Below are 25,912 nucleotides of genomic sequence, written 5' to 3'. Positions count from 1 at the left end.
GTACTAGACACTTGGAGGAATGCAGAAACGCAGAATTAGCTGACGTTCCTTGCCCGTAACAGCCAGTAGAGGAGCAGCCTGGCTTAGTGGAAGAGCACAGGCCTGTGAGTCAGAGGATCTGGCTTCTAATCCTGACCCTCTACAGGCCGGCTATGTCACCTTGGTCAAGTCATCTAACTTCTCTGTGCCTCAGTTTCCTCATCTGTGAAATAGGGATTTAAGACTGTGAACCCTATTTGAGGCAAGGAACTTTGTCCAACCCTATTATCTTGCATCTACCTCAATGCTTAGCACAGTGCCTGGCACATAGTAAGCACTTTTCAAATACCATAAAAAACACCATCATAAAGCCTTTCTTTCTGTCTTTAAGGCACTCAATCCATTCTCTCTTCCCTTCCTATCCTTGTTCTTCTCCCACTACAACTCAGCCCACACTCTTTGTTCCTCTAACCCCAATCTACTCAATATGCCTCAATCAGTGGGTCAGTCAGTGAAATTTATTGATTTGGTGGCATTTACTGTTTGCAGAGCATGATAATTCTTGGGAGAGTACAATATAGTAGAATCAGTGGACCCATTCCTTGCCCACAGTGAACTTACTGCCTTGGTCTACTCTCTACCAAAGCCAGCACTTTACTCACATCCTCGCTTTGGCCAGGAACTCCTTCCACCTTCATATCTGTCAGACCAGCAATCACTTCATCTTTAAAGCCCTCCTAAATTGGATCTGCTCCAGGAAGTCTTCCCTGTCTAAACTCTCATCTCCCTACCCTATTTCCTTCTCCTTCAACACTTCCTTGTCATCTATGCATTTGATTTTTGACTCTTTAAATACTCGGGAATTCCCTCTTCTTCCCCTTCACTGATAGCCTTTATGTACATATCCTTAAACTCTAATTTAATTTAATTTAATGTTTTTCTCCATTACTAGGTTCTAAAATCCTTGTGGGCAGGGATTGTATCAATCTGCTGCCACCAAATCCTGTCCTTATACTCTGCTGTAACACCATCCTTAATTTATTTTAATGTCTGTCTCCCCATCCAGACTGTAAGCTCCTTTTGGGCATGGATCATGTTTACCAACTCAATGTATTGTATTCTCCAAGTGTTTAGTAGAGTACTCTGCACTCAGGAAGCATTCAACCAACACCACTGATGGATTGATTGATTGATCGACTCCCGAGTGCTTAATTCAGTGCTCTGCACCCAGTAAGCGTTTAACAAATACCATGGATGGATTGATCGATTGATAGTCTCCCAAGTGCTTAGTACGATGTTCTAATAAGTACATTTATTGATTTATTGATTGATAGTCTTCCAAGTGCTTAATACAGTGCTCTGCATACCCAAGTGTTTCGTACAGTACTCTGCACACGGTAAGCACTCAATAAATATGATTGAATGAATGAATGAAGTAAGCACTCAATAAATACCATTTATTGATGGATTGATATCCTCTTAAGTGCTTAAAACAGTGCTCTGCCTATAGTAAGCATTCCATAAATGTTATTGATTGATTGACTGGACCTCTTTGAGGACAGGGGCCATAACTAAGCCCAGATTTCAGTCAACATTTGCTTCTGAAATGATTGACTAGGTGACTCTATCCATAATTCCTGCATGGTGTTCCCAGCTGGAGCATGGGAGTGAGCCCACTCACTCTTTGAGCTTCCAGGGTTCAGGAATGGTGGGCTAGAATCAAGCTCTGGCCATGCCTGACAGACATTACTCTCCCATCCTTTAAAGCCTAATTGAAGGCCCATCTCCTCCAAGAGGCCTTCCCTGACTAAGCCCTCTTTTCCTTTTTCTTCTACTGTTTTCTGCATCACCCTGCTTGCTCCCTTTATTCATCCCCCCATTCCAGCCCCACAGCTCTTATATCCATATCTGTAATTTATTTATATTAATGTCTGTCTCCCCCTCTAGACTGTAAGCTCATGGGCAGGAATGTGTCTGTTATATTGTTATATTGTACTCTCCCAATGTTTAGTATAGTGCTCTGCACACAGTAAGCACTTAATAAATATGATTGACTGACTGACCTGTGAAAGACAAATCAAATCTATTCCTTTAAAACTCTATTAGGAGTAATCATTTACAATCTATGACTGGAACATTTGTGTTTTAATTCCTAAAGGACCTTCCATTTTTTTTCTTGGAATTAGGCTCATTTCCAATGGTTAAAAATAAAAAAAAACTAAATCACTAATGTCCAGATCCTTCAGAAGAATTAATATGTCATTCTCAAGATTCAGGCCCCTACATATTCAAGAGGAAATATCTCTCTAGTCATATTCAACTCACTCCCCAACCCTCACCCTCAAGCTGCTCCCAGACATTAAACAACCTCCCTACCAAATGCACAGCTCTCCCCATCCAAAGTTCTTCAAAAATCACCCCCACTCCAGGTTTCTTTCTAGCCCTTTGCCAGTCTGATTTCTTTCCAGCCCCTTGCCAGGCTGATTTTTTCTGGCCCCTTATTACTCTGATTTTTTTCCGACGCTTTGCCAGTCTGATTTCTTTCCAGCACTTTGCCAGTCTGATTTCCTTCTGGCACCTTGCCAGTCTCATTTCTTTTGGGCCCATTGCCAGATTTATTTCTTTCTGGCCCCTTGCCAGGCTGATTTTTTTCTGGCCCCTTGTTACTCTGATTTCTTTCCGATGTTTGCCAGTCTGATTTCCTTCCAGCTCTTCGCCATTCTAATTTCTTCCTGGCCCCTTGCCAGTCTCATTTCTTTCCAGCTTTTTGCCATTTTAATTTATTTCCAGACCCTTTGCCATTCTGATTTCTTTCTGGCCACTTGCCAGTTTCATTTCTTTCTGGCCTCTTGCCAATCTGATTTTTCCTGGTCCCTTGTCATTCTGATATCTTTCCGATGCATTGCCAGCTTGATTTTTGTTCCAGTTCTTTGCCATTCTGATTTTGTTCTGGCCCCTTGCCAGTCTGACTTCTTTCCAGCTCTTTGCCATTCTAATTTCTTCCTGCCCTCTTGCTAGTCTTATTTCTTTGCAGACACTTGCCAGTCTGATTTCTTTCTGGCCCCTTGTCAGGCTGATTTCTTTCTGGCCTCTTGCCACTCTGATTTCTTTCTGATGCTTTACCAGTCTGATTTCTCTCCAGCTCTGTGACATTCTGATTTCTTTTCAGCTCTTTGCCAGTCTCATTTCTTTTCTGTCCCTTGCCAGTCTGATTTCTTCTCTGTGGGCAACAGGGTAGGAGGTGTCCACCCCCATAACCTGGGCCCACGGTGAAGTGGATGATGCATTTCCACAGGAAAGGAAACAGGAATTCCTGGCATAATCTGCCCACTGCAGCCAATTCCTCTTGTTGGGAGGTAGGGTTGTCTGGTCACTGGGTTCAATCCATCAGCTCTACTCCCCGACCCCATTGAGTTGCAGTTCAAAATGGAGGGGCTTAGGGGCCCTGGCCCTAGTGCTTTGAGGGGCTGTGGTTTCCGGGTTCTGCACACCCCACCTCCGAGCCAGGGGCCTGAGCCCTCAGCAGATGTAGCTGTGAGGTAAACAGCCCCAGCCCAGCTGGATGCCGAGTCATCCCTGTACCTGGGCGGGCGGCTCAAGGCGGCTCAAGGCGGGATGATGCATGGATCACTCAGTCTGAGAACTCTCAGTTCCCATTTCTGGGTTTCCAGGATGCTATAGGCAAGGCCCTGAGGCAGAGGACAACAAGCAAATTCACTTCATCTAGGCCCCAGCTATGGCACCCAACACTGACTGAAGATTGCTAATGCCCATGGCTCACTAGGGAGAGCCTTAGGGCTGGAGAAGCAGCACCACCATAAGGGAGAGAGTGCCTCAGGGGACCAGGGTTCTAATTCTGGGCCTATCACTTGCAGTGTGACCTTGGGCAAATCACTTGATTTCTCTCTGCCTTGTTTTCCTCATCTGCAAAATGGAGATTAAATATCTGTTCCCCCCTCCACTTAGGCTGTGAGCTCCATGTGGGACAGGGACTGCGTTCGACCCCAGTGCTTAGTTCAGTGCTTGCCACATAGTCAGCGCTAACAAGTATTAGTATTACTATTATTATTATTTGCCTGCAATGGGAGTGAAGTAGCCTTGGAACTCTGGGCTGCTGGTAGTTCCTTGATTTGCCATTACTACCTTAAAGCCTCAGTCCCTTCCAGGATTACTTTGCAGCTTCTTTCTCTGGTCTGTTCCATTTCTTAACCTTTCCCTGTTTCCTCGGACAGCCCCGCTGGGATGGCCCCCAGGCACTCCCCCTCAAGGCCTCAGAATTACCCCTGCTTGGAACCCTGGATTGGGGAAATCTGAGACCCCGGCCTCTGGGGCAGGGGGTGGAAAGTAAGGACTCAGAGATGGGTGGTAGGCTTGGGCAGGAGAGATTTTTATTGAGTACAGCCTGGGACTCTCCATGTCCTGCAAAGGCCCAAGACCAGTCGTTGGTCTTGGACCTGGGAGCTGGTCTGGGAGCTGGGAGGAGGAGGTTAGAGTGGAGAGCATGGAGGAAGATCCGGCTCAGGCCCTCAGCCCCCTCCCCACATACTTCGCAGCTAGCTGTGCCCGGGGTGCCAAGAGGGCCCCTGAAAATGTTCTCCACTGAGCGGGGTGGCGGCAGCAGCGGGTTAGGGGAGGATGGGGACCCCTCTCTGCTGGAGGCTGGCTGAGGAGAAAAAGAACCAACATGGAAGACTGATCGAGGACTGGGGGTATCACCTCTTCCGGGTTGTCCGGGACTGGAAAACTGGGGCAGCTCTGGTCCACCTCTACCTGGGAGGAGGGATCCCAATGCTCCATTCTGGGAGAGTGCAGTGACAGGGGCACTTATTTCACCTGTGAATGCAGAGGGAAGGGAGTTAGAGGGCGTTCTCCGACAGACAGGCTTCCCCCTCCCTGCCTTCAGGTGGGAAGCGCTCAGCACAAGGCTCAGAGCCTGCTGGGGGATGGAAAGTCTGGGGGTGAGCTTCAGGCTAATGGGGTCCTCTTCACCCCATGAGAAATCAATGAGAAGGAGGAGTCTGGGGTGCAGCTGTTGTATTATTATACTGTACTCTCCCAAACACTTAGTACAGTGCTCTACACACAGTAAGCGCTCAACAAATATGACTGAACGAATGACTTGAATGAAAGAGTGAGCTGTGCCTCCGAAAGGCCGAGGAATATCCCATCGAATAGATTTAGTGGCCCAGGGCTTAGGGCCAGAGTCCCTTGCTCGCGGCTCGGCCCTGGTCCGTGGCCGCACCCCAGGCCCCTCGGGTTCATTGTCTTCTCACTCACCCTTCAGCCAAGGCCAGGGTAGAGCCGGTCCTCTAGGGGCGACCCTGGCCATGCCCTCTGAGCCCAGGGCCTCGGCCATTCCCCCACCTCAAGAGGAAGACCTGGGTCTTGGGCCTGGCCATCACCTTGCAGAGGGTCACCGTGCTGCTGTAGAAGATGCTGATCAGGAACAGGGTGAAGAAGGTGATGGACATGTGCCAGAGTTTGGCTTCCTGGACGTTGTCTTCCGGCTCCTCCTCAATCACCATGGGGCCTGCAGAGACACACCCGGAATGCCAGCTCAGCTACCCCGGCCCAGCCACTCGCAGACTCAGGCGGGTCGTGCTGGTGGAGTCTTGGGGCTGGGATGAGGTCAATGATCTTAACTCCCCATTTGGCAACTGTCCCCCAACCCCCTTCCGCCCTCCCACACCATTTCTGCAGTCGAATAACCTCTAGACTGTAAGCTCATTGTGGGCAGTCAGTCAGTCAGTCAGTCAATCAATCGTATTTATCAAGTGCTGACTGTGTGCAGAGCACTGTACTAAGGACTTGGGAGAGTAAAATATGACCATAAACAGCCACATTCCCTGCCAAAAGGAACGCATCCATCAACTCTATTATGTTGTATTCTCCCAAGCATTTAGTACAGTGCTCTGCTCACAGTAAGTGCTCAATAAATACAATGGATTGATTGATTGAAATACCCTTGGTTCTAATAATGGTAATAACAATAATAATGGTACTTGTTAAGTGCCGATTATGAGTCAAGTACTGGAGTAGATACAGTAAAAGCAGATGAGACAGACCCTTCCCACAAGGGGCTCGCAGTCTAAAGAGGAGGGAGAACAAATATTTTATTCCCATTTCACAGATAAGGAAATGGAGTCAGAGAGAAGTCAAGTGAATTGCCCCAGATAACACAGCAGGCAAGTAGTCAATCCCAGAAACCAGGTATCCTGATTCCCAGTCCTGTGCTCTTTCCACTAGGCCACACACAACATTGTGCTTACAGTACACAGTGCTCTGCTCTGCTCACTGTAATAGTAGTCATAACTGTGGCATTTGTTAAGTGCTTACTACATACCACGCACTGTACTAAGCACTAGTGATCCCCATATGGGGATCACATTCTAAGTAGGAGTGAGCACAGGTTTTGAATCCCCATTTTGCAGATGAGGGAACTGAGGCTCGGAGAAGTTAAATGACTTCTCTAAGGTCACGCAGGAGGTAGTGGTAACGCTGGGATTAGAACCCAGGTTCTCTGACTCCTAGGCATCTGCTCTTTCCACTAGGCCACCCTTCCTCATTATAGACAGTAGACAGCCAGTAGAGTGCTCTGTACCCAGTAAGCCTCCAAAGCAGTCCTCCACAAGCAGTAGGCACCCAGCACAGCCCTCGCCATACTATAGATGTTCAGTATAGCCCTTTATACACATTAGGTGTGCAATACAGTCCTCCATATCCAGGAGACACCCAGCAAAGCCATATGCATAATGTAGGTGTCTAATACAATGTTCTTCACAAATAGGGACCCAGGACAGGCCTTTGCACCCTCAGAACTAAAGCCAGGGGATAGAATGGAGGGCTGAGCAGTTAGTCCTGGTCCCCTTCTTTCCCTGGTAAGTGGAGGAGGAGATAATAAGGAGAGGGTGTTGGGAAGGGAGAGGATTAGGAGGATGAAGAAGAAGAGAGACATTTGGCAAGTCAAATCTCCAGTGAACTCATTCTAGGAGTCTGGTTCATAAAAGAGACATAATCTGTCCCTTAAGGAGCTCACAAGTGAACTGAGAACACAAGTCTCATATGCACACAAATATACACTCAGATGTCTGTGTGTGCACACACACACAATGATAGAGAATGGCTTGAAAACTCCAGTAGTGACCACGACGGTTGGGTGAGCTTTGGAGAGTTTGGTAATGCAGAAATTTGAAATATTATAATAATTACGGTATGTATTAGGGGTTGCTATGTGCCAAGCTCTGTGCCAGTAGGTACAAGATCATTGGATCTGAAACCGTTCTGGTCCCTCGTTGGGCTCCACTTCAACAAGGAGGGAGAGTGAGTATGTTTCTCCCATTATACAGATGAGAAAACTGGGACAAAGAAAGGATAAATGACTTGGCTAAGATCACACAGATCATTAGCAGATCTGGGACAAGAAGTCGGGTTCTCAACACCCTATCCTTTGCCATTTCCACCAGACCAGCAATGGTTGGTAACCACTACAATTACTAAACAGCCAAGGCTCCTTGCTAGTGATGAACTGATGATACTCACCTGGGGGATGCCCAATCAACATCTATTCTTAACATGGACAAGTCAGTTGGGTCAGCCTTCAGAGCTAGGAGCCAATAGAAAGCAGGTTGTGGTGAATAAAGCTGGAACTATGGCCACACACCTCATCCTATCCTTCCATGGTCCTGGTCTTGCCTGCTGGTCAGAGGTGATGTCCAGAGGAATGAGGTATGGGGGGATGCTTGGATTACATTTTGGGCCTCCTGGCCCTGTGGGTCAAACTTCTTGTAGATTGATGTGTTTGAAGCTGCTGCTATAGGGCAGAATGAGTCATTGCAGGAAATGAGGCTGTTTGCTGCCAGATTAGAAATGGGCAAGATTGGAGAGAAGTTGAGAAAGTGGGAATCCTGGTGGATTGGGCTCCAGCGTTCGTCTTTGGGGAATAGGCTGGGAAGCTGCACCAGGGCCAGCCTTGGGCCTCCTTTTGCTGCTCTTGGGGCCTCTGGTGTTTGGTCCACTGTGACAGTACTTGAAGGGAGAGCCCCTGGGAGTGAGTTCCACAGCACAGAAGTCCAGGGTTTCTGAATCTCTGGCTGGGAGGCTCCTGCTAAGACCCCAAGTCCTAGCCCAAGCCTAGCACAATCCTGTAGTCAGGGATGACCAGAAATAGTACAGTGAGGTGTTTGATATTGGCTGTGGCCCAATTTGGGCTGGCAACTGGAACGATTTTCTCCCCTTTAACACCCTCTCTGTGGGAGTCCATAGCCTCTGGACATCTGATCCAGGATGAGATGGCTGACACAATAATAATAAAAGAGGCATTTAAGTATTTACTATGTGTCAATTTCTGTAATAATAATGTTGGTATTTGTTTAGCGCTTACTATGTGCAAAGCACTGTTCTAAGCGCTGGGGTAAACACAGGGGAATCAGGTTGTCCCACGTGGGACTCACAGTCTTAATCCCCATTTTACAGATGAGGGAACTGAGGCACAGAGAAGTTAAGTGACTTGCCCACAGTCACACAGCTGACAAGTACTAAGCACTGGGATAGACATGAGATCACCAGATCCCAAAAGGGGCTTACAGTCTAAGTAGTACTAAGACTACTACAGTCTTAGTAGTCTAAGTAGTCTACAGGTATTGAATCCACAAATTGCAGATGAGGGAACAGAGGCACAGGGAAGCAAATTGACTTGCCCAAGGTCACACAGCAGAAAAGAGGTCTGGCCAGGATTAGAAACCAGGTTCTCTGACTCACTCTGATTCCCCTAGCCACACTGCTTCTCAAGCTCCAGACACTTTGCACATCAGAGAGTGAGGATGGAAGCCACCCACTCCCCTCCTGTGGGATGGGAGAGATGGCAAGGGCTACTAGCTGGAGAGGTGATGGGGGCTATGTATCACTGAGTGGTGGGGTGGGAAGGGCCTAACTAATCAATGGTGTGGTGGGTGAGGCACAATAAGGCAAGGCTGAGGATCTGATGTAATCCCCAGGCTCCAAGCCTAGTAGAGATAAACAGGACCACTGTAGCTCAGGGGAGGTTGCTCCCTTAACTCTGCTCTGGAAATGAACTTCTGGCAGCCTGTGGCCTGTGCAAAAAAAAAAAAAGCTCGGTCTACTTCCCAGAGATCCCCTGGCCCCAGCGTGGGCACAAGAGTGGGCTGATAGGTTTGTGTAGGGGGGAAATGGGCCTTGGGGAAGGTTGGGATCTGGGCTTAGCCTCCCCTACCCCTCTGGGTCTGGTCAGGGGTGGCCCTATTCACCCAAGGCTCAGGTCAGGACTGTAACACCACCACAAGAATTCCACTGCCTCGGGCCCTTGCAAGTATGACTATTGGGGAGGTCTCATTGGGGTCATGCTGTTTGCCCCCCGAGAGCCCCTCCTGCACCCCTATCCCCTGGATATTTAGACTGTGAGCCTCATGTGGGATAGGGACTGTGTTCAACCCAATCTGCTTGTACCCATTCCAGCACTTTATAAAGTGCCTGGCATGTAGTAAGCGCTTAACAAATACCACAGTTATTATTACGAGTGGGTGAGGGGTACGACGAGCCAAGAGTGCCCTGCTCTCTTGGGAACCAGAGGAGAGCTAGGTGGGCTTGAACATAGGTTGGGACCAGCTGGATCAGAGCTGCTATTCAGATGTAGAAACCCATGGCCTATCCTTGACCCCTGAGGGCAGCCCTGGAGACTCCATAGAGCACAGATATGGAAGTCAGAAGTTCATGGGTTCTAATTTCGACTCCACCACTTGCCTGATCTGTGGCCTTGGGCAAGTCACTTCACTTCTCTGGGCCTCAGTTCCCTCATTTGTAAAAAAAAAAAAAAAAAAAAAAAAAAAATGGGGATTAAGAGTGTGAGCCTCATGTGGGACAGGGACTGTGTCCAACTTGATTAACTTGTATCTACCCCAATGCTTAGAACAGTGCTTGGCACATAGCACTTAACAAGTACCATACTTATTGTTATTACTGTCATTACTTCAGCCAGAGTCTGGTGGGGGGCGGGAGGGATGGTCCCCAGAGGAGACTGTGGAATGGGGCATGGTGGATACCGTTGGGACAGAGACGCTGAGGCCGGGGATTGGGCTTTTTGGGTGCATCATGGTTTATTGAGCAGGTGACTCGTGCAGGTCCCCCTGGACAGAGAATGGGGGCTGAGGCGTGGGAGGCGGAGGGGGGATGGGGCTTAGTAACAGGTACCGGCGGTGTCGGACATGACCAGGGACACGTTGACAGTGCTGGGTTTGCCGGTGGAATGGTCGATGGTTTTCTGGGTGAAGTTGAGGGGCAGGGCCTCGTGGCCCACCACGCAGGAGTAGTTCTCCCCCTCTTTCCATTCGGAGGTCGGGACGCGGAGGGTGCTGTACAGGAAGAATGTGCTGGCGGAGCCCTCGCTGGCTTCCCGCTGCGGGGAGCTGGTCACGTAGTCCGTCTGGGACACCTCCTGTCCCCCCTTCAACCACTTCACCAGCAGGTCCGGGGGGTTGAAGCCCCTCACCAGGCAGGTCAGGGTGGCCATCTCATTCAGGGCCAGCTCCTCGGTGGAGGGGGCCAGCAGGTGGACCTCGGGCCGGTTCAGGGGGCCTAGTGAAAGGGATGGGGTGAGGTCGAGGCTGGGCGGTGCCTGGGCTTCCAGCTGCTGTTTTGGTTGTGGGTGAGTGGTGGCTACCCTTTAGTTGCTGAGTGCGGGGAGACCCCCAAGGAATCAGATGTACCTGGAGCAGTCATTGTCATCCAGCCTTCCAAGCATGAAGGTGTTACCCGGGCACAGATTCCTGGCACCAGCTGACCCACTGGGTCTGGAATGCCACTCTGCCCCCAAGCCAATGCCCCTCCCCTTTCGGCAAGCATTCTCCCAGCCACCCACATCCTGCCTTCACGGTAGCCCGTGGATGACAGTTTTCATTCTGTCACATCTCCAGATTCAATACAGGCCTCCTGTTTCCTTAATTTTCCTCAGTTGCTAATTTTACCTCTCTTTCTGCCTCTCTGTTTCAAGCTCTGATCTTCCTCTGCTCCTATCTTGTTCCCTCTGGGTCTCAGTCTCCCTTTTTGTCTCAATCTCTCTCTTCAGACCTTCTCTGCTTCCTCACGGGCTCCTGTTCCCTCTCTCAGCCAGGGGCAGTTTGGAGTCTATCAGATGGATTTGATGGGGTAATCCTACCAATCAGTGACTGGGACCAGATCGTAACCAGGACAGCAGCTGAGCTGCAATTGAATCCAGCCACAAGTAGCCCCACCCTCTGCCACTGATGCCAGAGGGAAGCTCATCCTGTCAGTGCAGAAAGGCACGGTCCCTCTATTTTATAACCAAAGATATGTATTGAGCGCTTACTATGTGCAGAGCACTGAACTAAGTGCTGAGGAGAATATACTGTAGTAGGTAGACTTGTTCCCAGCCCTCAGGGAGCTTAATATCTTCCCATCCCCAGCAAAACGATTTCTGGGGTGGTAGTGCTAGGAATGCCACTCTAAAGCACGAGCCTAGGAGACAGAAGAACTTGGGTTCTAATCCAGGCTCCGCTCCACTGCATGTCTACTGTGTGACCTTGGGCAAGTCACTTCACTTCTTTGGGCCTCAGTTACCTCACCTATAAAATGGGGATTAGGACTGTGAACCCCATGTGGGATGGGGACTGTGTCCAACCTGATTAACTTGTATCTACCCCAGTGCTTAAAACAGTGCTTGGCACACAGTAAACATTTAACAAGTATCGACATTATTATTATCTTACTGAATAACAATATCAGGGCTTCTTATCCCAGAGACATTTGAGGTTGAATGCATCATGCTCTGACCCACATCTGAGCCTATCAGCCTTGGCCTGAATAAACATCACTGATGGATTATATATATATATACACACACAGAGATCTGGTTATGTCCTGAGGTGCCCGACTCCCCAAGTCTTCAGTCCTCATCTCCTGTATTCTGTTGTGACCCCGGGCAACTCACCTGGTGGTTTGGTGATGGTTTGGGTAATCGGGGACATCTTTGGATGGGTCACGGTGCAGGTGAATTTATCTCTCTGATGCCACTCCTCAGCGCAGATCTCCAGGACGCTGGCCAAGCTGTATGTGCCGTCCTCCTCCTCCACAGGATTCCCCGTGGTGGCTTGAGAGGGGTCTCCGTTGGGGCGGGTCCAGGTGAAGGTGGTCTCTCGGGGGTCCACCAGGCCCTTGAGCACGCAGGTCAGATTGGCTCCTTTCCCCAGGAACAGCCCTTCCAGGGAAGGGGGGTGCAGGAGCACTTTGGGAGAGCACTTGCAACACTGTGGTACGGCTAAGAAGCAAGAAAACAGAATCTAATGACTTCCTGTTCTCCTCTGGGTGGTCCTGCTTGGGGCATTCTGGGACTGAAGGGGTCTGACCTGGTCCCACCCCTGAACACCTAGCAATTCATGGTTTTGCAGGAGAAGCAGATAATCAGAGAGGGTTGGGTACTTGCCTAAGAACACACAGCCTGCTGAAGGCCCATCAGGCATTAGACTACCTGACCCCATTTACTGGATATTTGTGTGCAGCTCTGCTACGGACTGCCTCCCCATTGTTTACACATTCACCCTTCCTTTGTGGTGATGGAAGACAAAATGAGGGTGTGAGAGAGAGAGAGTGAGTGTGCTTGTGGGTATGTATATGGCGGGGGGAGGGAAGGTGGCTCCAAATTCTGAAGCCGAATTTAGACCTTTGGAAGTGAGAATGCTGTATCCTCTAGACTGTAACCTCCTTGGGCACAGGGAACATATTTACCAATTCTGCTGTACTGGACACCCTCAAGTGCTTAGTCCAGTGCTTTGCACACAGTAAGTGCTCAATAAATACCATTAATTGAGCAATTGTTCCAATTTAGCTGTGGAAACCTCTTGAATCCAGATGTGGGAGGCCTCCCCAGAGCTCTCAGGATGGTGGAGCTGTTGGCCCTAGCCCCTCCAACCCACCCTCCCCCCTGAGGAAGGGGCCCCCAAGATCATACGTGGGCACGTCACATTGGCCGTGGCTTTCAAGTTGTTGTAAATGGCGGTGCAGTGGAACTCCTTTTCCAGCGGGCACTGGGAGGAGAGCATGGTGAGCTGGCTCACGAAACTGAAGCTTCCACCGGTAGACTGGATGGAGTTGTAGGTGCGGGTGAAGGAAGAAGCCTGGTCACTGTCCCAGTAAACCACCCCTGGCATTGGGAAGATCCCTTTGACCAGGCAGGCAACCACCACAGGGTCCTGGTTCTCCGAGCTGCAGGTTTCCAGGGGAAACACAACTGGAGGAGACTTTGGATCAACTGAAAGACACAAACACAGACGCCTGCCCAGTGAGCTGGTGGTTGTGCAAAATCAAGGAAAGCAGCATGGCCTAGAGGACAGACCACGGGCCTGGGAGTCAGAAGACCTGGGTTCTACTCCCAGCTCCACCACTTACCCGCTGTGTGACTTTGGGCAAGTCACTTAACTTCTCTGTGCCTCAGTTTCCTCACTTGTAAAATGCAGATGAAGACTGGGAGCCCCAAATGGGACATGGTGTGTGTCCAACCTGATTATTTTGTCTCTACCCCAGTGCTTAGTACAGTGCCTGGCAAATAGTAAGCACTTAAATACCATTTGGAAAAAAAAAGGCAGGAGACAATCACACTTCTCCATGGGAGGCAGTGTGGCCGAGTGGAAGCACCTGGGAGTCAGAGTACCTGGGTTCTAGTCCTGGCTCCGCTACAAGCCTGCCATCTGATCTTGGACAGATCACTTTATTTCTTTATGCTTCAGTTTCTGCATCTATAAAATAGTCATTCAATAACTACTTTTCCTCCCCCTTAGACAGTGAGCCCCACTTGGGATGTCAGGGACTGTCCGATCTGACCATCTCCTATTTATCCCAGTGCTTGGTAGTTAGTAAGTGCTTAACAAATACCACAATTATAACTGATAATTTGCTGCTCTTCACCAGTCTTGTTTCCACCGGCTACTCAGCTCCCTTGGCCCTGATGTCACACAATTGGTACGAGCTCATAGTTGACCCTCTGTTGGCTTCCGGGACTCGAGGTATGTGTCCCCCTCCCCAAATGGACCCCAAAGCTCCTTGACCCAATGTCCCTGGGTTCTGCATCCTCCCATCCTTCTCACCAATCCCCACACCACTGAGCCATCTGATCCCCTTATGTCTAGATTCTGTGATCTTTCCCACCTCACTATCCTTGGCATTTCCCTCACCTGATGTCACTTTGTTCTGATCCTCTGAACTGTTCTACCAACCTCACGGTCCTATATAACCTTCCACCAACCTCACGGTCCTATGCATCCTCATAACAGTTTTTCTCTCCTTCTATTGCCCTGCACCCATACTCTCTCTGTTCTCCTTCTAGCCATGGTACTGAACTCTGCCCCTCCACAAATGTCCCTCTACTCATCTCGTGTCTTGCTGCATCTCCCAGTACCCCCCTTGGCCCTCCTATGCTACCCATCCCTATCATCTCTCTGCACGATATCCTCTGAGCTCACCCCACTCCAGAGGGCCTGTTCCCCATTTTTGAGTCCAGAGCTATCCAGCTTCTATCTGCTATTCTGTTCCACCTCCATACCAAGAAATCCTATACGATCACTGTCTGGTTTGGTATGCAAAGCACTTTTGTCTGCAGCACACAGGTAACATCATATAGTCATTAAAGTGGTTAGTCAACTAGATGAGACTGCCAGCATATTTTGCTGCCATGGGTTTTACCAGAGTCAGAACACATGTTCTGTGCTCTGGAACACAGAAGTCATAATAATTAGTTAAGTGCTTACTATGTGCCAAGCACTCTTCTAAGCGCTGGGGTAGACACAAGGGAATCAGGTTGTCCCACGTGGGGCTCACAGTCTTAATCCCCATTTTACAGATGAGGTAACTGAGGCACTGAGAAGTTAAGTGACTTGCCCAAAGTCACACAGCTGACAAACGGCCGAGCCAGGATTTGAACCCATGACCTCTGACTCCAAAGCCCGTGCTCTTTCCACTGAGCCAGTCATATAGTCACTGTGTTCTGGATCCAAAAATCTTCCATCTTCTATCCAGGTGGCCTGTACGGTGCCCTTGCTCTCTGTACCCCAACCCGGTGGCCCTGCGCTTTGCCCTCAAACTCATCCTAGTTTCCTGCTCTCATCCTCTGAGCTTTACTCCTCCTTTACCCCCCTACACTTCCCTTTCCTGTAGCCTTGCGCTCCATTTTCCCACTACTGGCCTCAGAACTCCTGCCTCTTGCCTGTCTCCTGGCCTCTCCAACTTTTCCTCAGCCCTTCTTCTGCCCATAACTCTGAGATCTGCCACCTCCACCCCCCACTGGCCTCAAGGTGGTGAGCTCTGTCCCCTACACTATCCCCAGGATGCTGAGCTCTGCCCCCTCCTCACTGTCCCCAGGGCACTGAGCTGCCTACTACACTGCCCCCAGAGTGATGAGCTCTGCCTCACTACACTGTCCCCAGGGCACTGTGCCCTGTTCCCCTTCCCCACTGCTGCCAGGGTGGAAAGCTCTGCCCATCCCCGCCCACCCCCAGGGCACTGAACTCTGCCTCACTACACTCTCCCCAAGGCAATGAGCTCTTCCCCCTACCCACTATCCTCAGGGCATTGAGCCCTGCCCCCTGACGCTGGCCCCAGGGAAGGGAGCTTTGCCCCACCCACCACTGTCTCCAAGTTGGTGAGCTCTGCCCCCATACATGTGCCTCCCCCCTTGCCCTGTGTCTTGTCTTCCCCTTCTCCATCCCCTTCCTCCTCCGCCGTACTCCCAAAGCTCCTTTGGTTCCCAGCCCTATACTTGCTCCACTCTCCCGGGAAGTGTCTCCCTTCCCAAGAGTCTGGTCCTCTAGTCTTCTGCCACTGACCCACCTCTGATCCAGCTCTGAGCTCTGGCTCCATTACCAGGCCCAGACCCCCACACCCTCTACCTTGTACTCAGAATCTCACTCCCCATTCCCTGACCCTGGGCTATGCCTCTCCCTAGACTGTCCCCAACATCTCCCAGTACCCCTAGCTTTGAGCTGTTTCCCTAAGATCGCTGCCTACCTAATTCCCATGCCCCTACTCCAACCTCCATGACACCATGCCCTAATCTTCCTTGCCCTCCACAGATTCTCACTGCCCCGAACACCCTCCATGCCTCCATATTATGGGCCTGTTATACCTTACCTTGTCCCTTTAGCTCTCCAGTCTCCATTGCCCTACTTGCAGACACCAAATATTCCCCCAATTAACCCTGATCCTGTTCTCTGGGCTTGACTCCCTACCATATAGGCTATGCTTTGCCCTCTCACTCTGTCTCCATAGGTTCAAGCTCTGAAGAACTTGTCCAGTTGCATGTTCCCTCATCTGGGGGTCTGATCCCCCCCCCCAGATTCTTTCCTAAGGATTTTCCCCAACCCAGGCCTCCATGTCTCTGGGTTTTTTCTTCCCTTCCCCATTCTCAGATCTCCCCTTTCCCTCACTGACCCAAAGGTTGCCCCCCATGGCACCAATCCTACCCTCTCTGCCCTGCCTCCGGGGCCCCTCTCATCTTCATTTTCACAGCCCATCCTTCATTTTTATGGGCCACTAAATTTACCTCTCCCCACATAATCCCCAGTCTCTCCCTCTCCCAACTACTTGGCGCTCTGTTCCCTCTCCCCCAACATACCCAGGCTCTTTCCTACCCTCCAGCCTAGGTGCTACTCCCCTCACGCCACAGCCTGGGGCTCTGCTCCTTTCTCCCCTTACTTCCCCAGATGCCTTTCTGCCCTTCAGCCTGGGAGCTACTCCCCTCTCTCTACTGCCTGGGGCTCTGCTCCTTCTCCCCCAACTTTCCCAGGATCCTTTCTGCCCTCCAGTCTGGGAGCTACTCTCCTCTCCCCACTGCCTGGAGCTCTGCTCCTACTTCCCCAACTTTCCCAGACTCCTTTCTGCCCTCCAGCCTGGGGGCTACTCCCCTTTCCCCACCACCTGAGACTCTGCTCCTTTTCCCTCAACTTTCCCAGGATCCTTTCTGCCCTCCAGCCTGGGGACTACTCCGCTCTCCACACTGCCTGGGGCTCTGCTCATTCTCCCCCAACCTTCCCAGGATCCTTTCTGCCCTCTCCAGTCTGGGGGCTACTCCCCTCTCCCCACTGCCTTGGGCTCTGCTCCTTTTCCCTCAACTTTCCCAGGATCCTTTCTGCCCTCCAGCCTGGGGTCTACTCCCCTCTTCCCACTGCCTTGGGCTCTGCTCCTTTTCCCTCAACTTTCCCAGGATCCTTTCTGCCCTCCAGCCTGGGGTCTACTCCCCTCTTCCCACTGCCTGGGGCTCTGCTCCTTCTCCCCCAACTTTCCCAGGATCCTTTCTGCCCTCCAGCCTGGTGGCTACTCCCCTCTCCCCACTGCCTTGGTCTCTGCTCCCTTTCCCTCAACTTTCCCAGGATCCTTTCTGCCCTCCAGCCTGGGGGCTACTCCCCTCTTCCCACTGCCTGGGGCTCTGCTCCTTCTCCCCCAACTTTCCCAGGATCCTTTCTGCCCTCCAGCCTGGGAGCTACTCCCCTCTTTCCACTGCCTGGGGCTCTGCTTCTTCTCCCCCAGCTTTCCCAGACCACTTTCTGCCCTTCAGCCTGGGAGCTACTCTCCTCTCCCCACTGCCTGGAGCTCTGCCCCTACTTCCCCAACTTTCCCAGACCCCTTTCTGCCCTCCAACCTGGGGGCTACTCCCTCCTCCTCACTGCTTGGAACTCTCCTCTTATTCCCCCAACTTTCCCAGGCCCCTTTCTACCCTTGACACTGGGTGCTATTCCCTTCTCCAAAAGCTCTCTACCCTGGGCTCTGAACTCCACAACACCTTCCTCAGAGCTTCCCCAGTCTCCAATGCCACCATCTCGGCTTCTAGTGCTCTGCCAGTTCCTGTGCCTCCATGGAGCCTCCAAGCTTCCCCAACTCCCACTTTCCTGTATACTGCTTCCAGAACCACCTTTATTCCCTCACCAGTGCTAGCTCCCTTCCTGCCCAGCCCCAGGCCCACACAGCCATCCTCCTGTCCTCTGTGCTCTGATGCTCCCAATCTCCCTGGTTCCATCGCTTTGGGTTCTGCTCTCCCACAGCCCCTCCAGTTCTTCCTCCCAGTTCCACAGCTCTTTGCACTGCCTTCTCCATTATCCCGATTTTCTCTTGCCCTCACAGCCCTTGGCTGGGTTCCACATTGAGATGACTTCACACAGGTTCTCTATAATCCTCTCTGCTTATTCCCTCACCTTCTCTGGGGCCTGGCCTCTTTGGAACCTGGCCCAGGACCTCTCTGCTCCTCTCCCCTTCATTCCCCTCATCACCTCACTGCTCCTTCCCAAGAGAAAGCAATTCCCCCTCCCTTTTCCCCAAATTTGTTCTCTTGCACAGAAATCCCTTACTTTGCTCTCACCTTTCTCCTCTGATGAGATCTGTCCTGCTGCATTTCAGGGACCTCACTCCACACCTCCACTCTTTTCCTGTGCCAATTTCCTACCCTTCCCTGCTCTCCCCTCACCTCTGCCCTTGCACTCACACTGGCTCTTTGGGATGGAGAGGAGCACCTTCACCCTGGTCGTCTTCCTTAGAGCTGCCTCAGTGACTTGTTCCTCTACCTCTCTGTCTGTCTGTTGCTCTTTCTCTGGCTCTCTCGTCTCCTCCTGTTGTCCAAATCCCGGAGCAGCAAGCTGTGGTCAGTGGCTCTGGCTCTCCCCATGTCCTTCTCTCTGAGTCCAAGGTCGTGTGAGAAGGGGCGGGTCGGCGGGGGGCTGTGGCCACTCTCTGGGTGGAGGGAACCTGCCCTTGCTTTCACCTCTTGATGTCAAGTGTCTTTCACTTGTGGTTCTGGTGGGTTCTGGTTGCTGTAGGTGCAGTCCCAGACTCAGCTTCTCACTGGGTCTTTGTGTGTAACTAATGAGTTTAACTGTAAGACTGTGGGTTCTCTGCTTCCAGGCAGCTTCTTCAAGAAAGCAACTCATGTCCCAATCCTGGCATTCCCAGGGACCCCTTCCCCAACTCAAACCATCACTGTCCTCTTTTCCTCCAGCCACATGGGGCTCAGGTCGTTCCCAGGGGGAGGGGCTCGTCTAGAAATGCCACTGGAGAAGGTGCTCCCAGGTTCTCTAAACTGTAAGCTCATTACGGGCAGGGAGTATGTCTCCTAATTCTGCTGCATCGTACTCCCCCACGTGTTTAGTACAGTACTGTGCACATATAGACTCTAAATAAATGGCTCTTGTGGGCAGGGAACATATCTGTTTATTGTACTGTACTCTCCCAAGCACTTAGAAAAATGCTCTGCATATAGTAAGTGCTCAATAAATGCAAGTGAATAAATGAATGCCACTGACTTGTTTACCAAGTCTGTCCTATCGTACTCTCCCAAGCACCTAGCACAGTGCTGTGCACACAATATATGCTCAATGCATACTACTGACTGATTGCTCCCAGGCTCACGGCCCTTCCCAACTGTTAGCCATCCTCAAAGTTTGGACACATCCACTGAACAGCTTATTGTTGTCTCTAAGGTTCTATGTCAACACTGGCTTCAAATTCCACTCTGTCGGATTATTTCTCCAACTGGGCTGTTCATAGAACTCTAGTGCTGGAAGGAACCTTGAGAGGCTACCAGGTCCAGCCCCCGTCTCAAGATGATGAATGAGTATTGGCAGGTATCTAGAAGCAAGGCAGGAAGGTGTGTGAGCCCAGGTTCTCATGGGGAAATTTCAACACCCTTTCCTGCAAGGTCTGCAGATTCTCCATTCTCCTGTACCTTCCAGGAACATGGATCATCTTCTTGAAGCATCACTCAGCTCTCCTCAAAACTCTTCTCTCCTCAGAGCTCTCTAATAACTCCGTGTCTGTCCATAGCAAAGGAAACCTCCATTCCATTGACCTCGAGGCTCTCTACCACCTAAGCGAAGCAGCATGACCTAGTGGAAAGAGCACAACCTTGGGAGTCAGAGGACCTGGGTTCTAATCCCAGCTCTGCCAATTGCTTGCTGTGTGACCTTGGGCAAGTCACTTAACTTCTCCATGCCTCATTTCTCCTCTTTTCCCTCGTACTTAGACTGTGAGCCCCATGTGGAATAGGGACAGTGTCCGTATTTCCTGAGTTGAATCAATGATGATTGATCAGGAGCACTTCATGAGCATTTATTGTGCGACGAGCACTGTCCTAAGTCCTTGGGAAGTTGCCCTCTGCCCCAGCTCCTCTTCCTACCCTCTGCTCCAATGCTCCATCATGGTTCTGTTTCTGACCCTGCTTCATCCCTTTGCTTTCGTGCGCTCTTGGATTCTGCCACTGCCACTGTGACTTTTAGCCTATTTTGTCTATTTTTTTTTAATGGCATTTGTTAAGCACTTACTATGTGCCAGGCACTGTACTAAGCTTTGGTGTAGATACAAGTTAATCAGGTTGGACACAGTCCATGTCCCACATGGGGCAAATGGTCAATCCCATTTTACAGATGAGGTAACTAAGGTCTCACAACAGACAAGTGGCACAGCCAGCATTAGAACTGAGAGTGTCCTGACTCTCAGGCCCATGGACTAACCGCTCAGCCATGCTGTTTTTCAGTCTATTTGATAATCAGTTGAATTCATTAAGCACTTACTGTGTACAGAACACTGTATTTAGCACTTGGGAGAGTATAATATAACAATATAGCAGAATTGGTAGGCCCGTTCCCTGCCCACAGTGAGCTTACTGTCTAGAGGGGGAGCCAGCATTAATATAGATAAATCAATCACAGATGTTTGTAAGTGCTATGGGGCTGAGTCAGGGGTGAGTAAAAGGAGCAAATCCAAAGTGTCGTGTTTGTGTTTTAAAGTTTCATCAGAATTGATGTGTCTGTCTCCAATCTCTTCTCCCCACTTAGGCTTTTAGATTGTGAGCCCCGTAAGGTACAGGGACCGTGTTTAATTCCCATCTGTGTGTTTCTCCCAGTGCTTAGTACAACACTCTGCACACAGTAAATGCTTAATAAATACTATTACTGTTATTACTACAATAGAATTAGTGGACATGATCTTTGCCCTCAAGGAGCTTACACTTGAGAGGGGGAGATAGGCACTAAAATACATTGATGAGGATGAGGATAATTAGGAATAGTAGTTGTTGTTGTAATAGTGATAATAGTAATAGAAGTGAGAATAATAGGAAATATGGAAGGAGTTAAGGTTGTTTCAGCTAGCAACTAGAAAGAAATACAGAAGGCTGTTCATGGTGAAAATCAAGTCCCTTTTCAGCTGATTGCTGGTGGTAAAAGATATAGTAGTTGATTTATTGAGCACACAGTTTGTTCAGTGCAGAGTACTACGTGCTTGGGACGTACAAAACCCATGTGACACTCCATGCCCATGAGGGGCTTACTCTTTAATAGAGATATAACAATAGTTACAAACAGAGTAGTCTAGAGATAACTGAATGCACAGTTGAATGCACTTTGGAAATGCATATCCCAAAGTTTTGAGGATGGGTATAAGCAAGCTCATAAATTCTAGATCTGGCTGATGGGTTTATTTGTCTTAGGGATCTGATAATTAATTGAGGAAGGCTTGCTGGACTACGTGAAGTGAGGCTCCTTGGATTTGGAGAGGAAGGGAGTCCCAAGCCAGGGAACAGAGTGGGAGGAGGTGAGAGCATTGAGGTACAGCTAGAAAGTTGGCTCGGGAAGAAGGAAGAGAGCAAGGTGGAGAGTAGTGGGAGAAAAGAGCAGAAAACTAAGGCGGTGTCAAACACTGTTCTAAGTGCTGGGGTCTTGTCTTAGGCTGTGGTGTCATTTCCAACCCAGAGTGCCTCGGTGGACACATCTCTCCCAGAATGCACCACTTCAATAGGCAATCGTTCTGGTAGTGTATAGATACAAGTTAATTAGGTTGGACACAGTCCCTGTCCTACATGGTGCTCATGATCTAAATAGGAAGGAGAACAGGAGAACTGAGAAACAGAGCAGTTAAGTGATTTGCCCCAGCTCACACAGCAAGAAATTGGCAGAGCCAGAATTGGAACCCAGGTCCTCTGACTCCCAAGCCCATACTCTTTCCACTAGGCCATGCTGCTTTTCTTAGTTGGTGGAGAGCCTTGAGGCCGACAGGGAAGAGTATTTTTTTTTGCTATGGAGGGACACGGGGAGCCATTAAAGAGTTTTGAGGAGAGGAGAAATGTGGGCTGAATGATGCTTTAAGAAGATCATCTATGTTCCTGGACAGAGCAGGAACTGGAGAATCTTCAGACCTTGCGGGAGAGGATGTTGAAATTTTCCTCATGAGCACTTGGAGTCGCACATCTTCCTATTTTACTTCTGGAATGTAAGACATCTGCCAATCTTCTCCCCCAGACTCACAGAATTTCCCTGGGGGCTGACTCAGATCTAGGGCTTTTAATCTGTGAGTGGGGAATGGGGAGAGGGAAGACCACCTGAGAACCTGGTCCCTACAGACCTAGGGAGGCTGGGCCCTTGGCCCCCTGGGCAGAGGGTCACAGGGCCTGAGGGTCACGAGGCCTGAAAGCATCAAGGCCTCAGGAAACACCTGCCACTGCTGTTGTTCTTTCCCCAGAGTAAGTCCAGTGTCCAAACTGCAGTGGGTCCAGGGGTTCCTCCGTGCACTGAGCTGAGCCTCAGGCCTCAACCCCCAGTGAAATGACTAAGACCCCAAGACACACCTGCCCCTCTGTGGTCCCTCACTGACCCAGACTTGATGAGGAACTGAAACCATTCATCAGCTGATTCTAGACCACCAGGCTAAGTCCACAGTAGAACTTTAAATCCTTGCACCTTCAAAAGCTCTCTGAATCAATCAATTAATGGTATTTATTGAGCAACTATGTGCAGAACATTGTACTAAGTGCTTGGGAGAGTTCGGTACAACAGAATCAGTGGACATGTTTCCTACCCAAAACAAGCTTACTGTCTAGAGAGTGAACTCAAAGCATAACCCAACCCTACAAAGCAGTATGGCTTAGTTAAAAGAGCTTACGTCTGGGAGTCAGGAGGCCGGGTTTCTAATCGGGGTTCTGTCACCTCTCTGCTATGTGACTTTGAGTAAATTATTTAACTTCTTTGTGTCTCAGTTTACCCCAACTGTAAAATAAGGATTCAACACCTGCTCTCCCTTCTACTTAGACTGTGAGCTCCATGTGGGACAAGGACTGTATCCTACATGATTAACTTGTATGTACCCCAGTGTTTAGAATAGTGCTTGACATTCCATCCACACTATGGAACTCTATTCAGAGAACTGGGATTCCAGAATTCAGAAGTTACGGTTTTGAAAATGCAATGATACATATCACTTTTATAAAGAGCAGTGAGAAAGCTGATAGTGAAAATGATTGCATCATTTCATGACTCTCAGACTATCTTCTATCTCTAAGATGGTGTGAACAGAACTGTCATAAGTTCCTGGTAGTGTGATGGGTGGAGACGAAGGGAAGGTTCATGTCTGCCTGGGGATCCTCTCGTCTTACTGAGGAAGAAGTAGAGCAGTGAACAACAGCGAGAATAATAGGAAATATGGAAGGAGTTAAGGTTGTTGCCACTAGCAACTAGAAAGAAGAAATACAGAAAGCTTTTCTCGATGAAAATCAAGTCCCTTTTCAGCTGATTTCCAAAAGAATGATGAGCTTCCAGATGCACAGTCCACAGTCCAGTTAGAGAAGCAGCGTGGCTCAGTGGAAAGAGCACGGGCTTTGGAGTCAGGGCTCATGAGTTCGAATCCCAGCTCTGCCACTTGTCGGCTGTGTGACTGTGGGCAAGTCACTTAACTTCTCTGTGCCTCAGTTCCCTCATCTGTAAAATGGGAATTAAGACTGTGAGCCCCACGTGGGACAACCTGATTCCCCTATGTCTACCCCAGCGCTTAGAACAGTGCTCGGCACATAGTAAGCGCTTAACAAATACCAACATTATTATATTCCAGGATTGCTGATTCAATTCATTTTTACCCCACCCTCTGACTCTCTTAGGAATCCTTGTCCCATTTCCACCAGTGCTTGCCCTTGGTTCAGTCTCTCCATTTCACCTACTTGCCTTGTTGGGATCCATTTCTGTTGTCTAAGTTTTCTGAGTCCTGGCCGTTGGCTGTGTTGGTTTGAAGATCCAGGCAAGGAGGACAGGGGCTGATAGGCATTAGTGGGGTTTGTAGGGCTATGGAAGAACCATACTGGGCTAATCTTGGGTAGATTCACTGTTTGAGCCAAGAAATGACCAAGGAAGCCCAAGGCTGCCTACGAAGAGGCTGACGGTGCTTAGCTTCTTTTTTTTTTTTTTAGGAGGGGGGCACTCTTTCATTCAAGATGTGTTGGTCATTGTAAATCATTCCAAGAGTTGGAAACTTGGGACAAATGACCACTGGGCAGACACCCATTAATGGCAATTATACACACCATTAATGGGTGTCTGCCCAGTGGTCATTTGTCCCAAGTTTCCAACTCTTGGAATGATTCTGGAATAGAGCATAAATATAATGTGATTCCAGGAGCGTAATACTTTCTGCCCACAGCAGCACTCAATGAATACAACCATTGTCGGTGATGGGTGATGAATGTTGAACAATGGATGAAGATGATATAACCAGAATAATGAAAGACCTTGTCAAGGGAAGGTTTGGAGGAGAGGGAACTGAGAGAAGAGGGAGAGGGAGAGAAAAGTGTCTGTAGCACCGTACTGGATTTTAAATATTATTTATTGCCACTGAGGACAGTGATGAAACACCAAGGAACACATACAATATGAGCATTATTATAGCAGACCATCCTTGTTGGTAGGAGTTTGGGGAGATTGACCGGTCAGTAATTCAGGAGTATTAATTAATTGCCTGCTCTGTGCTGAACCCTGAAGGAGGTGTGAATAAAAGTAGTCTAAGAACATGTATAAAAATCTTTAATTTTAGCTAAGAGAGTGAATGCCCAGTGTCTATTGCTAGTTGTTGTTGATGATGATGATGTTGGTATTTAAGTGCTTACTATGTGCAGAGCACTGTTCTAAGAGGTGGGGTAGGTACAGGGCAATTAGGTTGTCCCACTTGAGGCTCACAGTCTTCATCCCCATTTTACAGATGAGGTAACTGAGGCACAGAGAAATGAAGTGACTTGCCCAAAGCCATACAGCTGACAAGTGGCAGGGTCGGGATTCGAACCCATGACCTCTGGCTCCCAAGCATGTGCTCTTTCCACTGAACCACGCTGCTTCTCTAGTTGCCCACCTGGACCGTCTCTGCTTTATTCCCTGAGTCAGCCCGTCTCTGGTCCTTCTCCCAGTCCCACTCTCCAATCAACAAATCATATTTAATGAGGACTTACTATATGCAGACCACTATACTAAGCACTTGGGAGATCATGATACATCAGAATTAGGAGACATGTTCCCTTGCCAAAATGTGTTTATAGTCTAGAGGGGGAGGCAGATATTAATACGAATAAATTCCCATTCTAAGTCAGTTGCCACTTGCTCCCCATTCTGTTTCCACACTCTGCTGACTGTTTCAACACACTCATCCTTTTCCCTCCTCCATTTTGCTCTGCTCATCATTTTGTTGTCTGCGTCAATAGCTATCTGGCCTCTTCTGCTTTATTAAGCCTGCTAGTGAGCTAGCGAGTGAAACCTCATTACTTTCTGCTCTTCTGTTCACTTGACTCCCTCCTCACCCTGCTGTGCTTCAGCTGGGTGAGGCAGAGCTAGTAAAGAAGCAGTGTGGTCTAGTGAATAGAGCTCAAGCCTGGTCATCAGAAGAACCTGTTAGATTTTAATCCCAGCTCCACCACTTCTCTGCTGTGTGACCTTGGGTAAGTCACTTCACTTCTCTGTGCCTCAGTTACCTCATCTGTAAAATGGGGATTAAGACTATGAGCCCCATGTGAGAAAGGGACTGTGTCCATCCCAAATTGCTTGTGTCCATCCCAGTGCTTAGTACAGTGTCTGGCACATAGAGCTGAACAAATAACACAATTATTATTATTATTTTTTTGGCGAGCAGG

General features: G+C 49.4%; 1 long non-coding RNA gene and 2 gene segments (V, D, J or C); all 3 read right to left on the bottom strand.

Annotated features, from left to right (window-relative positions):
- The window catches only part of LOC100076564, a 189,816-nt gene that overhangs the window by 39,250 nt on the left and 124,654 nt on the right, over positions 1-25,912 (bottom strand).
- Positions 4,346-5,506, bottom strand: LOC114816512. Its single transcript, XR_003764295.1, has 2 exons — positions 5,382-5,506; positions 4,346-4,812 (listed from the first exon to the last, which is right to left on the bottom strand). It is a non-coding gene; the product is annotated as an uncharacterized LOC114816512 (long non-coding RNA).
- LOC120638828 overlaps positions 10,064-25,912 on the bottom strand; it is a 140,968-nt gene continuing 125,119 nt past the window's right edge. Inside the window, 3 exon segments of the C gene segment in view lie at positions 10,064-10,566; positions 11,939-12,265; positions 12,956-13,255. Of these exon segments, the coding sequence occupies positions 10,169-10,566; positions 11,939-12,265; positions 12,956-13,255 (1,025 nt within the window).

Source organism: Ornithorhynchus anatinus, chromosome 14 (assembly GCF_004115215.2).
Source record: "Ornithorhynchus anatinus isolate Pmale09 chromosome 14, mOrnAna1.pri.v4, whole genome shotgun sequence".
Lineage (NCBI taxonomy): Eukaryota > Metazoa > Chordata > Mammalia > Monotremata > Ornithorhynchidae > Ornithorhynchus > Ornithorhynchus anatinus.
Note: the sequence above shows the minus strand (reverse complement) of the source record. Positions and strands in the feature narration are given on the sequence as shown.